This window comes from Ixodes scapularis, unplaced genomic scaffold (assembly GCF_016920785.2).
Source record: "Ixodes scapularis isolate PalLabHiFi unplaced genomic scaffold, ASM1692078v2 PGA_scaffold0__279_contigs__length_252992795, whole genome shotgun sequence".
In the NCBI taxonomy this organism is placed as follows: Eukaryota; Metazoa; Arthropoda; class Arachnida; order Ixodida; family Ixodidae; genus Ixodes; species Ixodes scapularis.
The window spans coordinates 154991081-155005506 of NW_024609835.1; the positions used below are offsets into that span (position 1 = coordinate 154991081).

Genomic DNA, 14426 nt, shown 5'->3' on the forward strand with positions numbered 1-14426 from the left:
CCATAGTTTGTGAGTTTGCTGCAACTAATGAAGTCTCAATTCGTTTGATCTTTATAGAGAAATAACAATCATTCCAATATTCCGAAGGTATCAGCTCTAGTATAAAAACTGGACTCAAAATGCAAACCAAAAATCAATAAGAGCGCTACAATATTTACTCGTGCGAATCGTAAGCTTTCCAACGAGAGCAAGGGCTGCTTCAGTATAGAAATATCTATCAAACTCTAAGCAAAACCTGTCCTTTCCTCGCTGTTTAACGTACGAAAGAAACGAAACAAAAAAGATTATCAGAGCCAAGCGGCCCCCTTAGGACAGGCTCAGCCAGTCGCCGACAGCACATTTCCCCAAGTGGTACATCTCGGCCGCACACTAGCCAAACAAAAGTTAGCCAAATAAGGAGTCAGAATCGGCCTTCGGTGGCCGCACTTTCGAATGGTCAACCGATTCCATCAGGGGATTGCGAGCGGAGCTGCTTGCTCCAGCGTAACAAGTCCCCTTTGAGAGTATGCGGGTCCATCTTACTGATTGGATGATTGTCGACGTTCCGTCTCCAGCGTGGCCGAAAGCGTGTACTCGTCCCGAGCGACGTCCGGTTAAGAACTTTCCACCATCTATTCTGGCCCTGAACCGTCAGAGCAATCCGATAATAAGGCTTCCGTTAGGCAGGAAATGTTGGTTTAAGTGTTCGCACAGACCGGAGCGCTCTAGTTTATGCCGGCGCCTGCTACGTAATGCTCAGGAATGTTGGCTTTTTTCCACCTAGTCTCCAAGCTCGGTAACTTGGATTCTTTTGCGGTGGCCGGTACAGCTGTTATGACGGGCAACTCTGATTCGGTGGAGGTTGAGGAGTTATGGTCAAAAGAGAAAACGGGAGATCACGTGGATTTCTTGAATAGCAGCTCAGCGTGACATAGGATGTTCATGTTTCCCATGTGATTGGGCTCTGAACATTTGTGCATAAGTTTCGAGTTTTTATCAATGTTATTTTCGAACTCTCAATAACATTGTGATTGTGTATTTTTTATCATGCCTTCTTATCGCGTTTTTAAATATGCGGTTAAGTTGTTGTGTAGAAAGGCGTGTCTGCGATCGAAATGCTTATAGTTACACTGACATGCATACATCGAAATAGGAGGTTCCATTCTTACCGATCAGTTACGTCATCATAAGCTCGTTCTTTATCTTCGGGATCTTCTTTAATCTGAGACTATTAGTACTATCATTACTGTAATCTTTGTTTGCAGAATGTCGCGCTCCCATGCTAGGCGCCAATATTAATATTTTTTACAAAGAGTTAACACAACGATGTTTGACATATGGAAATCGTCAAAACCTTTGCATAATACGTTTTGAGGTATTATTTCATAATTTTGCGATTGGGTTGCAGTGAAATGGTATAATAACAAATTAAGCGGAATCTACTTATCAGAAACAAATATCTTTTTTATATAAACTTAAAAGAAAGAATGGGTTCAGAAGATTAATTGTAACCGAGGGTGACAAGGCCATATTGCTCCGAAATATATAAATATATTTCTGACCTCATGACAATTTCACGCATTTTAGATGTCATTTTTGTTTCAACAACGCTGTGTCAACTAAATTTTAAGGAAACGTATTTTCTGATAGGGTTTATGACAAGTATACTGTACTTTTAGCGTTCGTTCGAGACCTTTTAGTGTTCGTGCCGTTTTTGCCTGCAGTCTCGGGGATTATATCATGTATAATGTACTTGATTAGTGCGAAAACAAGGTACTCTTATCTTTAGAATTCCAACCCTTCAGGTCCTAAAGTACACACTGCATTTAGGTTGGGATTAAACAAGTTCATACGTCGTGGCTCCACTAATGGGCGACCTCTCCTTTTAACCAACAGAATACCGCAATCCTCTCAGCATTTGTTATAGTTGTTTGAGCTTGTAAAGCTATTTCAGACGCTTCTTTACATATCTGATTGTGACGATGGAAATGTTGACGTCACAACCTGTTAGCGCATAACATACAACGACGAGTAATGAGAAATTTTAAACCGTATGTGGTAGACTCAAAGCGGCGGCTTAATAAAAATCACTGCAGTTGAGTCAACCGAGTGATAAGAAGCGATGGGTATTGTTGAAATTGACAAGGGTAAAATGCTTTTCATGCGAGTTACTTAAGGGTCATTTCTATATTTACCATATCTACGTGAAAACGGGTCGTATAAGATGCACTGCTTAGGCACATCTACCCTTTCGCGCACTTTATTCAAGATTAAACTACAGCCGTAAATGCATAAAAACCACTAGAGCGTAAAATATGTTTGGCTTCCTAAACTGCTGGCGCATGACGGGGTCAGAATTTGTAGACAATGTGACGTGCTTGGCTAAAAATGTATTACGCTTAGGATACTAGAGTCCTTGTCTTTGATTAGAGAGCTGAAAACGATTATACGTTTTCACACATTGGACCGTGTACTACTGGTCGTACAAAATCTGTTCAGGAAAATTTATACACTTTAGAAGTCCATTTATCGGCACTGATCGTTTAGAGAGGCGCTTGACAGAACCGTAACTCAATATATAATTAATTGACCCAGCAAGCCCTTTAAGGTCACTACATCGGCATTGCGGAACAAAAAGCAAGCTAATAACAAATTCAAATCAATGCAATTGAATTTTATTTCCAACACAGTGTTGGGGGTCCTTGGGCGAGAAAGCTGTCATTGACAGCTTGAGAGTCCCTGGGGGCCCATACAGACAGCAACATATTGCGAAAAAATAAAAAAAATACGACGCGTAACAATATGAGTACACATAATCACCGCGTGAATGTACACAGTTTTATATGGTACATGTCAAAGACTATATAAAGATTATGAACCGTTGAAGGAATTATAAATGACATAGATCAAATTTCTCACATGGCCTGTTTTCTAGCAAGAATTACAAAATAAAAGGCTTCAAACGAATGCGTTTCAAATATTCTAAGTTTTTTTTCTTTTTTCGCGATCATATTCTTATATCGTGGCTAGAGACACGGAATATTACAATATTAACTGCACAATACCAACTCTAAAAAAGGGGTACACAGATGAGCGAAACCAGATGCCGTACGGATAATCTCCATTTTGATCTAGGAAATCACCACAGTAATAGTATAGCTGCTGGCTTCTAGCATCTAGTTTGTAAGCTTGATCACACCGACACTTGTAAAGTATAGACATGTTGGAGTATTCACTTCAACGTGTTGATTCTGTACATTGCGTTTGGGGGTGTGATGTCAATACAGGCAATTTTTACGGTACTTCAACCTGGGAGGAATTCCACGACAAAGGTAATAGCAAACTGCGCGTTAAAACGCCGCCCCCCCTCCCCCCCGTCGCAGCATCGTCGAGGAGCAGGAAGAGCAGCAGTCTGCGCCCAAATCCCGTCCGAACGTGTTCCACAAATCCTCGGTTGTCGTAAAAATGAATTCAGCTGAAACTCCTCCATGGTACCGCACGGATTTTTTGTCTCGACCAATAGCGGCCGGGCGTTGCTCTGGCGGTGAAAAGCCGCTCTATACAGTGGCTGTCGTTATACGCCCACTTAAACATGACGAGGCAACCATTGACGGCTCCTGGCTATCAATGCACTACTAGCCTGCAGGAGTGTATTGTATGGCGTAATAGTAGACATTTGCAAATTAACATCTCGTGCGGCACTGAGTACACTGTTTAAAATGTCCGTGCGTCTAATTTCCCGCACGACGCCCTGAAAGCCAATCACAGCTACCTAAAGAGGCAGCTCAGCGAATGAAGACGCCAAACCATAGGTTAGACCTCAAAGCGCAGTCTGAGTTGTGATATTAAGCAATGCAAAACGTCACGCTTGCATTGCTTAATGTCACAACGCATACTTCGTTTTTTTGGCTTAAACACGTGGTTCGGCATCGTCAATCGCGGAGCTGGCTGCGTAAGTTGCGGTGATTGGCTCTCCAAATGTTTAGCGGGAAAGTAGATGCACGGGAATTTTTTAGTGCAGTCGTTAGCATACACACTCTAACAAAAGTTTGTGCGTCTACTTTTACGCACACCACTCGGAGAGCCAATCACGGCAACTTACGGAGGCAGCTAAGCGAATGACAATGCCGAAACATATATTTAGACCAAAAAACGCAGTCCGAGTTGTGATATTAAGCAATGCAAGCGTGACGTTTTGCATTGCTTAATGTCACAACTCGGACTGCGTTTTTGGGTGTAAACATATGTTTCCGCAGCGTCGTTCGCTGAGCTGCCTCCGTAAGTTGCGGTGATTGGCTCTCCGAGTGTTGTGCGGGAAAGTAGACTTACAGACATTTTTTAAAGTGCTTATGGGTGCCAACCCACACGCTCTTACAATAGACCGGGAGGATAAAAATTCTCGAGTTTTTTCGTGCTTCTAATTATCACTTTTTTTTTCACTACACTATGTATAGTCACCGACAGCTTAAGAAACGCAGGGCGTGGTTAACCCCGAGCAGCTCATTATCGTTCCACAGCCAATCAGATTGCGACTTTAGCCGATAAGGACGCAGAAGAACAAATCACAAGGTGAGAAAGCGTGGACATGATAAGCCTTTCTTGGGCTCTTAGTGTCTATAAATATTCCGGTGCGTCTACCTCCCGCAACATACGTGTGATAGCGAATCGCTGCAATCTACGGAGGGAACTCAACAAATGACGAACACAGTCGTAAATTTAGACGCAAAAAAAAAAAAACTGCGTTGTTACAGGGAGCTTGACGCGAGCCGCTGAAAAGTCACGCTCAGCATTAACGAGATTATTGGTTATTTCCGAATAGGTAAAAAATAATAATAAATTCGTCGTACTAGATTTTTTAAGTGATAACAAAGGCGTATGTCACCGAAAATCTCAAATACCTTTGACGTTTGGTAGATTTAAATAAGTTGTAACTGTCAAAAGACAATGTCGTTTTTTTATATTTAGATCGAGTGTATGGTGCAAAATGATTAATTTTTCAAGTTTAGCTTTCTGATTACATTTGATACATTTGCGATTAGCTCTACTAAAGTCTGTTACAACGTAGAAAAACACAGTAGAGGTGGCCTCCCCCGAATTTCTAGACAGAGGAGGACATTACGTCCCTCAGAAGGCATGTACTGTTTGTTTCTGAAGTGATGGAAAGGGATAAGAAGTGCATCACTCACACTCCGTTTCACCTTATGCCGCAAGGCCGCGGACGCTATTAGAGACGTCTAAACCAACCCAGAGCTGCGAACCTATCACCGCACTACTGCCGAACTTGACGTAATGCTGTCGCTGACTTCCATTGACTCCGGTGGCTCATGGTGTCCCACTGCGGTTCAACGTAAAGTGAAACGATCGAAGTAAAATTAGCGACCTCCTTCTTCATATATAAACACTGGGGCCTACAAAAATAAAATAAAACGTCGCCCGAGATATCAATGCTACTTGGCGTTTATGGGTATTTAACGGAGAGTTGCTTTCGCGAGTAAAGTTTCTCTTGTAGTTTTTTTTTTTTCTTAAGTTGCAACAGACTGACGCGAACGAGGGGAGAGATTCGGGCAGGCCTTTGTATTGTCGATATTTTTTACCTCTTTATGCGTGCGATTTCAGGCGTCGTTTTTCGGTAAGATTTCGCTTGTACTGATGATATCCAGTCTTACTCCACATTATGTAAATTCGGTTCCGATAGGTTGAATTTTGATGTGCTCGCAGTAATTCCTCCTGTTGTAATCCCCCCACACACAAAAAAATATCATAGCAAAAAAAAAAAAAAAAAGGAGCATAGATGCTTACTGTTGAGTCACTTTTGGCATCTCCGTTATACGCGAATCAGAATCAGCTGATATATTGGATTTCTGACAAGTTGGGATGATTACCTCCACATGATGGCGTGGACAGCTCAACTTCAAAGAAATCTCTTCTATATTTGATTTTTCTTGCGACAGATAATTACTTATTCTTCAATCAGAGAAGCATTCGCTGCGTGAACTTATAGACGTTTTGATTATAATGCAATAAACGCAAAGGTAGAAGCGATAAATAAGCTTTTAGGTCGCGCACCAGTCACCTAACTGTGTTTGGAGATTTGTGTTTATTTTTTGTCCCTTTTGCTCCCCTTTTCCAGGGATTATTCTCGTAATAGACGTGTGCACTAGCTTCTAAGTTGGCAATATTCGCTTTAACAAAAAATAATTATTAAAGTATCAGGCTATCACATTTTTAAATATTATCAAGCGCATCATAAATATAAAGGTTTGTTTACTATTATTCCTATAATTGGCTACTCTACATGCACTAAAGCATCCCAAGCGCTTGTAGTGGAACCCCTATTGTATCTGATCGAAGGGTCGAAACTGTTTTGGCCGAAGTAATAAGAGGAATGGACGCATATGGCACTGCTAAGGAACATGGGCATTTCAAAAGCGTATGGACCAGATGAACTTCCGCCTGTAACTAGTTTTTATAACTACAGAGAAGAAATTGCAATGTACTTACACATAATCTTTGCAAAATCACTAAGTACTCCCTCGATTCCGAGCGACTGGAGAAAGCATATGTAACTCCAATATTTAAGTCAAGGTCAAGAAACCTTGTTGAAAATTACCACCCAGTGTCACTCACATGTACTGCGTACAAGCGTTTTGAACATATATATTAAAAGCTCTATATATAGTTATTGAGATTCCATTAACCCCTTTCTCCCCCCCCCCCCCCCCCCATCATGGTTTCCTTCGAGGCTATTCATACGCTACTCAACTAGTCTAATTGAACCTTTTTTTTTTCAAATGCTACTGACAACAAACGACACGTAGATCTTATATTTTTAGATTACGGGAAAGCATTTCACACTGTGCCGCACCTTTTGCTATTAAATAGGCTTATCTTACTAGGAATTAATGGAAACATCATAAATTGGGTTGAAGAGTATTTCTCAGGTCGTATACAATGTGTTGTACTAAAGAAACAGAAATCTTCGCCTGCACATGCAACCTCGGGGGTGCCTCAAGGTCGTGTACTAGGACCCTTGTTATTCCTCACACTTAATAATGACATTTGGAGAAACATACATTCGGATAATAAAATAGTTGCGAATGATTGTGTATTTACAGACTGGTTGAAAATTACAGCGATGATTGTATAGTACAAGGAGGCCTACAAATGTTAGAACGCTAGTGCGATCGTTGAGAAAAAAGCTTAGATATAAAAATTGCAGATACATTTGTTTTACTCGATCTACAGTTTGCGCAATTACATATAAGATAAACATTGTGAACTTGAACTTGTAGACAAACATATATGTACGTGCGACTGCATTTTTCCGAATAATTTAAAATAGACTGACCACGTAGATAATACTTTGGCTATGGCAATCAAAATGCTACATTTTATTCCGACGAATTTTAAGAATGCACCACGCTGCGTAAAACAAGCAATATGCACTGTAAAAAAAGTCTGTGCGTCTACTTTCCCGCACAACATTCGGAGAGCCAATCAGCACAACTTACGGAAGCAGCTTAGCGAATGACGATGCCGAGACATAAGTTTACACCAAAAGACGCAGTGTGAGTTCTGACATTAAGCAATGCAAGCGTGACGTTTTGCATTGCTTAATGTCACAACTCAGACTGCGTTTCTTGAGCTAAACATATGTTTCGGCATCGTCATTCGCTGAGCTGCCTCCGTAAGTGGCGCTGATTGGCTCTCCGAGTGTTGTGCGGGAAAGTAGACGCAGACTTTTTTTAAAGTGTGCTTGTGTTATTTGACACCCGCCTCAATGTTATCTTGGTGATAAGCTAGTGCGCAATCAAAATCAGGCATTATGATGTGTTACAAGTGATTATAGCCCGTACTCAAGTTACACAGAAATGAAGAAGATACTAGGTTGGGACCTCCTTTAATGTTGGAAAAAGATATTTACGATTGGAAAATTTGTCATAATATATATCACGGGGAGACAGGTATCAGAAGAGATGTTTGCATTCTGAGACCAAATCATGCATGCTCAAGGTGAAGTCATTCTAGACCAATGGCAGAATATTGTTATCACAGTGATTGTTTCTCTTATTATCTTTTCTGCAAACCGCCCGGGAGTGAAATAGCTACCGGAAGATTTGATTACTGTTCCTGATAATTATGTTTTTTGTTTTGTTTTGTTTTTGTGATAAACTGCACGAAAATATACCCCGAGCAAAATCTTTTTTTTTTTTTTTTTTTGTGAGATGCTTGTATGTTGATTTTTCGTACCTCCCTTGAAAAATATCAAACGGCCTAGAGGGTGTCTGTGTAAATAAATAAATATTTTAATCAATTCATGCCTTTTGGAATTTTCTTTTCAGCACCTTTCGCAGATATGCAGTTGTGTAAATATTCTAACGTACATTCGAAACCCATTTAGAAGCTACGACATTGTCTCGATATCGGCCGCCGGTCTAAGAAAGTCTTGCTATCAATTTGCATTAGCGGGATTCATTAGTAATACATTCACTGTCCAGAAGAAACGATCCTGTAGTAGAGCTGACCACAGAAGATAGAGGTACGCCATAAGAACTTCCGTCCGGAACGGGACGCAACTCAACCATCATATATTTCGATCAATTGAACAAATTCGCCCGACGAGAAACCCTGAATATTAACTAAAATATTAGTATAGTAGGGCTTATTCTCAGAAACACCAGTACGCTCGTCCAAGATAGGAAAGACCAATTCGCCGAAGCAGTTTACGCGCGATACTAAGTACACGCTAAAGTCAACGAGAGCTCAACAAGCGCAGAGTAAGGCCTATTATTATGTCCGCAGGCTCCTCGCTTTGTGATTGGTCCTTCGTCATATATATCGCCTAATGATACAATCTCATTGGCTGCCGGGCTATCACAAGATGCTCAAGACATACGACAGTCTGCGTTTCTTGAGCTGTCGGCGACTCTAGTCGGAGGAACTTTGTTTTAAGGGAGACATACCGGTAACGTTATTGCGCCCCTGCTTTAGCCTCCTAACCGAACATATCGTCGTTTAACTAACATCCGAAGTTATAAGCGCATTTTTGGTCATACCAAAAATGCGCTTATAATTTCTCACTACCACGCGCAATCATGCATTGGAATCCTCTTCCTGATCACATAACCGCACTTTCCGACGCTACAGAATACCGAGCAGCTCTTTTAGATTTTTTAAGTACTATTTAGTTTTCGTTTACAGTGATGTTCTTGCCCACATAATGAAGTGTTATATGTGCTTGGACCCTACAATTCGTATAATACATAATTTTGTTAAAGTGGTTCTGTTGGTACTGTTCGTTTTTTTTTTTTTTGTTCTTTTAGGTGTTGACTATACGGTAATTTGACCAAATTCCTCCCTTTTGTAAAGTCCGGAAATGGACCTTCGAGGTATTATAAATAAATAAATAAATGACAGAACGAGACTTCGTTCCATTAGCACACCCCAACAAATGATGGCCTAATTAAATCGAATTCTGCACAGCCACCTGAGTCTGTGCACTCCAACGTTGCCGGAGACTTTGTACTCTAAAAAAATATGGATCCCACGTGCGCAGAGACAAGAATCAAGTGAATGGTCATGCTCCTTGAATTCCTGCGCACATTACTTTTTTTTTTTTTTCTTTTATCGTATTCTGAGCCTTGCCATAAGCTGGGATCCTCGATTGGTCGCTGTGACTAACTGTCTGTATACTGCAAACGAAAATCGCACTTTTTTTTTTTTTTTTTTGCAGTGTATGTTAACACGCGTTGCGGTGCAAATTTGTTAGATTGTTACAAATGGTGAGGTGTTCGGAGGAAGTCTACAAAAATTAATTCGAAGAGAAAAAGAAAAAAAAAAAAACGGAATAAGATTGTGTGCGCACACGACTTCTCACCCGACACGGAACAAGCATCTCAATGCGCATCCCGTAGCACCGGAAAAAAATGTAGTTTTTCTTGTAATAGTCCGGAGCCTTGCTTTGTTTCCTGCATTTATTCTTGATGACGAGCGGTGTACCACTATTTAGAGATGTTTAGAAGACCTGATAGTACTGAGGCAAGACAAAATCCACCGGTAAGAACTGCGGTCTTGCCGTATATGCACAAGGTGTCCCACGGTGTCAAGAAGGTTGCAAGTAGGTACAACGTGCCAGTTGTGTTTTCGGCTCCAGCTAAGTTGGGGTGGCTGTGTGCAGCCGTGAATCGAGGTGGCCGCGCGGGTGCACAATGTCAGGTTAAGCACCGCAACCGGTTTATCGCCTGCGCATGTGGGGTGGTGTACCTTATTCCGTTGTCCTGTGGAAAAGTGTACATCGGGCAGATGGGAAGACGTGTAAATGACCGGGCGAGGCAAAAATTTCTCTCCTTACGCTCCTCCCCGTCTGGCAAGTTACCGGTTCTCTTTGACTGATGTGCATGCTCTCCAATGCTTAACGAAATTAACGAATTTTAGCCCGACATAAAACTAAGTATGCTCGGGAAATCGACGAAGCTTTTTTTTTTATTGCCAACCATGACGCCTGCATGTGCATAAGTGTTCCGTCGCTTTCCCTGGTCAGTGATGAGATAAATGTAATCAGAAAGGCGGGTAAATAAGTGTAGCCACGTGCCAGCTCGATGGGAAGAGTGCGTGTTATCGGGTCGATTGGTTGTATGCTTATCTCGTCTCAAGTTTACTTGCTGAATGGCACAGAAGTAAAAATTCAGTTGTAAGTCAGCGCGGTGTCTGCGTGTTTCCTTTTACTGATCATTCGTCTTTTTGCGCTGTTTTAACCCATTTAATATGACTATTTAGAGCGTGTGCTGTTTTTCGACGCCCAACAGAAATAAAGATTATAATATTACTATTATTACAAAGATTGCTACTTGACGTACTCTCTTAAAAATGCCTGTGCGTTTACTTACCCGCAAAACACTCGAAGAGCCTATATCTTCGATCTACGAAATCAGCTCAAAGAATGCTGAGGCGGAACATTCGTTTAGACCTCAAAATTAATCTGCGCGGCGGCATTACCCAATGCAACCATGACGCTTTGCACTGCTTCATGCAACAGCGCAGGCATCATTTTCAGTTCTAAGGATGTTCCGCCTCAGCATTTGTCGAGCTGATTTCGTAGATCGCAGAGATTGACTATTTGAATGTTTTTAGAATAATGAAAGGCGTAGGCAGTTTTTAGAGTGCGGGGGAACCGAACACGCCAATGTAGTAGGCAAATATTTAAAAAAAAGAAAACTAGGTGCTCGCTTGAAAACATTAGGTTATTGTTACGCAGTACATTAAAAAAAAAAGTCGCATTTCCTTGCACAAAAATTTGCGTGTACCTTCTTTTGGTGCCGACTGCATTCTATTAGAGCTTCAAAGCTATCCCTCGAATGCTCAAGTTCCTTACATGGTTCAGAAGAACCGGCGTCGCTCTCGACCTCTGCATGTATGGTAATTGCTTCCATCCCCTTCGGAGCTCTTGTGCGAATATAAGTGCCTCAATTAGTCTGAAGCTGAGTTGTTTTACATTTCAAACAGAAATTGGGTAGTTTGAACCTGAGACCGAACTCGACGCGCAGGGGCAGCACTACGCTGGCAGTCGAATCACCTAGATGTGTTTCCCTGATCCCACTTATTTGTGCGTTCGCCCACTATTATATTGAAGATAAAATTTAAGTACTGGATTTATTATATTTTGATATAGGGTATAGTGTGCCTCAAAATGTAGACTGATATATTTTTATTATTTAAGTACGTAAAATTGATTAGCGCAATAAATTGATGCTAATATTCTTACTGCAGTCCACATCAGTGTTCTATGTAAAATAAGGCATACATTAATTAATTTATTAAGTGAGTAATCGAGTGCTTGAAGTAGTTAACATGCGTTGCAGTGTACTGTCTCCCATCAAGGGACTCCAGTGATGAACCTGATAACATATATATTAGAAGAGTGTCATTATGATAGAAGCAAAGATTATGAGAAGCGGAAACGATTGTTATAATCCAAACTCGTAAGCCTGCTACTGTATCGTAACCACCATTCAGGGTTTGGTCTGAACGAAGCTCAAGTAAGTTGTTCTGCAACATACCCAAGTATCTTCATCGGCTTAGTGCGGTTATGCAAAACAAACAGTACATTCGAGCTCGTCATCCTACAGTACAAAGCCTCGGATATTTGCAAATACATTGGTCCTTCATAGGAGCCATCTCGACGTGTTAGATTTGGCGCGTTAAGTTCCTCAAATAAAGATGGAGCTCACTTGGACTCTCGAATAAAGCATTATGAATATATATTGTAGATTTTTATTGTCTATCAACTGTACTCAAGAAAAAGCAATGCTCAAAGCGAGGAAACCATATTTTATGCGCGAATTATATTTACTTTGGAAAGCGATAAACTACCTTCTGGAAGTAAGAAAAAAAACAAAAAAAACACTGTATGCTACAGGAGCAGTTATAAATATCTATTTCCTAAAGTTGCAATTGAAGTAAATATTTTAATAGCTTATATTGCAGTCATGGTTGGGGCATGCCTTTAGTTGTCTACCAAACTGTTCCATCTACGCCTGTTTAGGTGGAGATTTCAGCATTCCCTTGACAAGGGGTCTCAAACACGCGGTCCGCGGGCCACGTGAGGCCCACGACTCACTGAGACGCAGCCCGTAGTCAACGGGTGACGAGTCCCGGTTCCCATGTCTCGAGCGCAAGAAATGACATGCGCCATAGTTATCTCATCTCGTCGATTCATTTTCGCTCAAAAAGTAACTCTGCTCTTTTAACGTATTCACATAGTTTATACTTATCTCTGTTCATTTGCCATTGCTTTCGCTATTTTTTTTTTTTTTTTTGCATCCCAGCTTTTTTTAATGTAAAACGATTCCGCTACTAGACTGAAAGCGCGAGTTGTTCGTTGAAGAATGCGTCTCGGCTGCGCTAACTGTCGATCAGCAGGGTCAACTGCCAAAGATGAAGCTACAAGCTGGAGATATTCGCCTTCAAAAAAATATCACCATCAAAAGACAATTATTTGTTTCTTCAGCGTGTTGCAAAAAAAAAAAATCGTCAAAAAAGCAAAAACTACCAAAATAACTGAATGTTTTTTTAGAGACACGTTGATCTTGGACACTTCTTGAGGAAACTGAGCAACGGGAACGACAGTGTGCTTTCACTCTCGTTCCATTGAAAATGCTTGCACGTTGGCGGGGCGTTGTCATTTTCATTCTTGTTATCTCATAAGGTGACGGCCCAAAGTAGTGATATAAACGAATAGAATCTAAAGATGTCACTCGCGTCAAAACCGTGAGTTTACAAAAAAACATAGAGCACGAGCTAGCAACCCATCAAAATCTGTTTTACCCCCCCCCTCCCTGCCCCCCCCCCCCCCCCCCCCCCCCCGTCTGACTTTGCCCCTCGGCATTTCCGGTGTGGGCTATCTGGCACCCACATTCCTATGAGTTTAAAACCACTGCCCTAGACGCAAAAAGTTTGAATATCACTCGCAAAAATAGACACAACAGTGATCATGGATATGAGAGAAATTTGAATGGCGAACCAGGTATGCATAATCGGAAGCTTCAAATTGGCAACAAGCACGTTTGTTTGTTGTTGTCGGACAGCGTAAATTTGTCAACAAATCTGTGCACGTCTGTGAACAGGGTTGTTCGAAAGTTCTCCCACTTTTTGAACAATGCAAACTACATTTACTTAGATGTGCTCATGCTTGTTTACGTTCCTCGATGGCGACTTTAACCGCGTTATTAGTTTAGCATTCCGAAACTATTTTTTTTCGTAGTCTCAGTACTCGCGAAAAAAAAAAAAGAAAAGAAATGAACGCCTCGGCATCACGTGACCCTATCAGTATACATGTACACGAACGCGGACAGGCGCGCGCTACTTTTGAATCTGAACCTCCGAGACGCGTGAGGTTCCGAACGGACCACGCGGGGATATTCGAACGGGAGGGCCCCCCACGCGGCTCCCCCGACCGGATGGTTGTCGGCGGGACGGCACAACGACGACGAAGCAAAGCGTCGACGAGCAGCGGCCTACCTTTCGTGAGCAGTGTGACGACCAGGAGGGCAAGGAACATCCTGGAATCCATCCACTAGGTAACACAAGCACGTCCACGCACGGCTCCCGCCAACCATTGACTCTGCGCGTGGCTTCGGCTGCTGGCTGGAAAACCGCACGCGATGCAAGCGCCGCACGTAGGCCGCGCGACGAACTAAGACGCACGCGGAGCGCTCGGACGGAGAGCTATCCTGCTGTTCGGTCGCCCGGCGCCGGTCGGCCGACAGCCGCATGCTGCAACGGCGGCCGAATGGTGCTCGGGCCGGCGCCGTGTCTTTGGTCCGCTTGACGATATATTATTTTCTTCGTTTATTTATTTGCATCCAGAGCATTGTGGCTGCTGTCAGAAACGTTTATGGATAACAAACAGGGCTATAAAAAGAGGTATACACTTTATATTCTTAAGATAA

General features: G+C 41.9%; 1 protein-coding gene across 1 annotated transcript in view; it reads right to left on the reverse strand.

Annotated features, from left to right (window-relative positions):
• LOC8032458 (synaptogenesis protein syg-2) overlaps nucleotides 1-14119 on the reverse strand; it is a 341997-nt gene extending 327878 nt beyond the window's left edge. Inside the window, exon 1 of the mRNA XM_042290110.1 lies at nucleotides 13996-14119. Coding sequence (XP_042146044.1) covers nucleotides 13996-14047 — 52 coding nt within the window. The 5' untranslated portion in view covers nucleotides 14048-14119. The remainder of the gene's footprint in view (nucleotides 1-13995) is intronic.
• Between the last annotated feature and the right edge of the window lie 307 nt (nucleotides 14120-14426).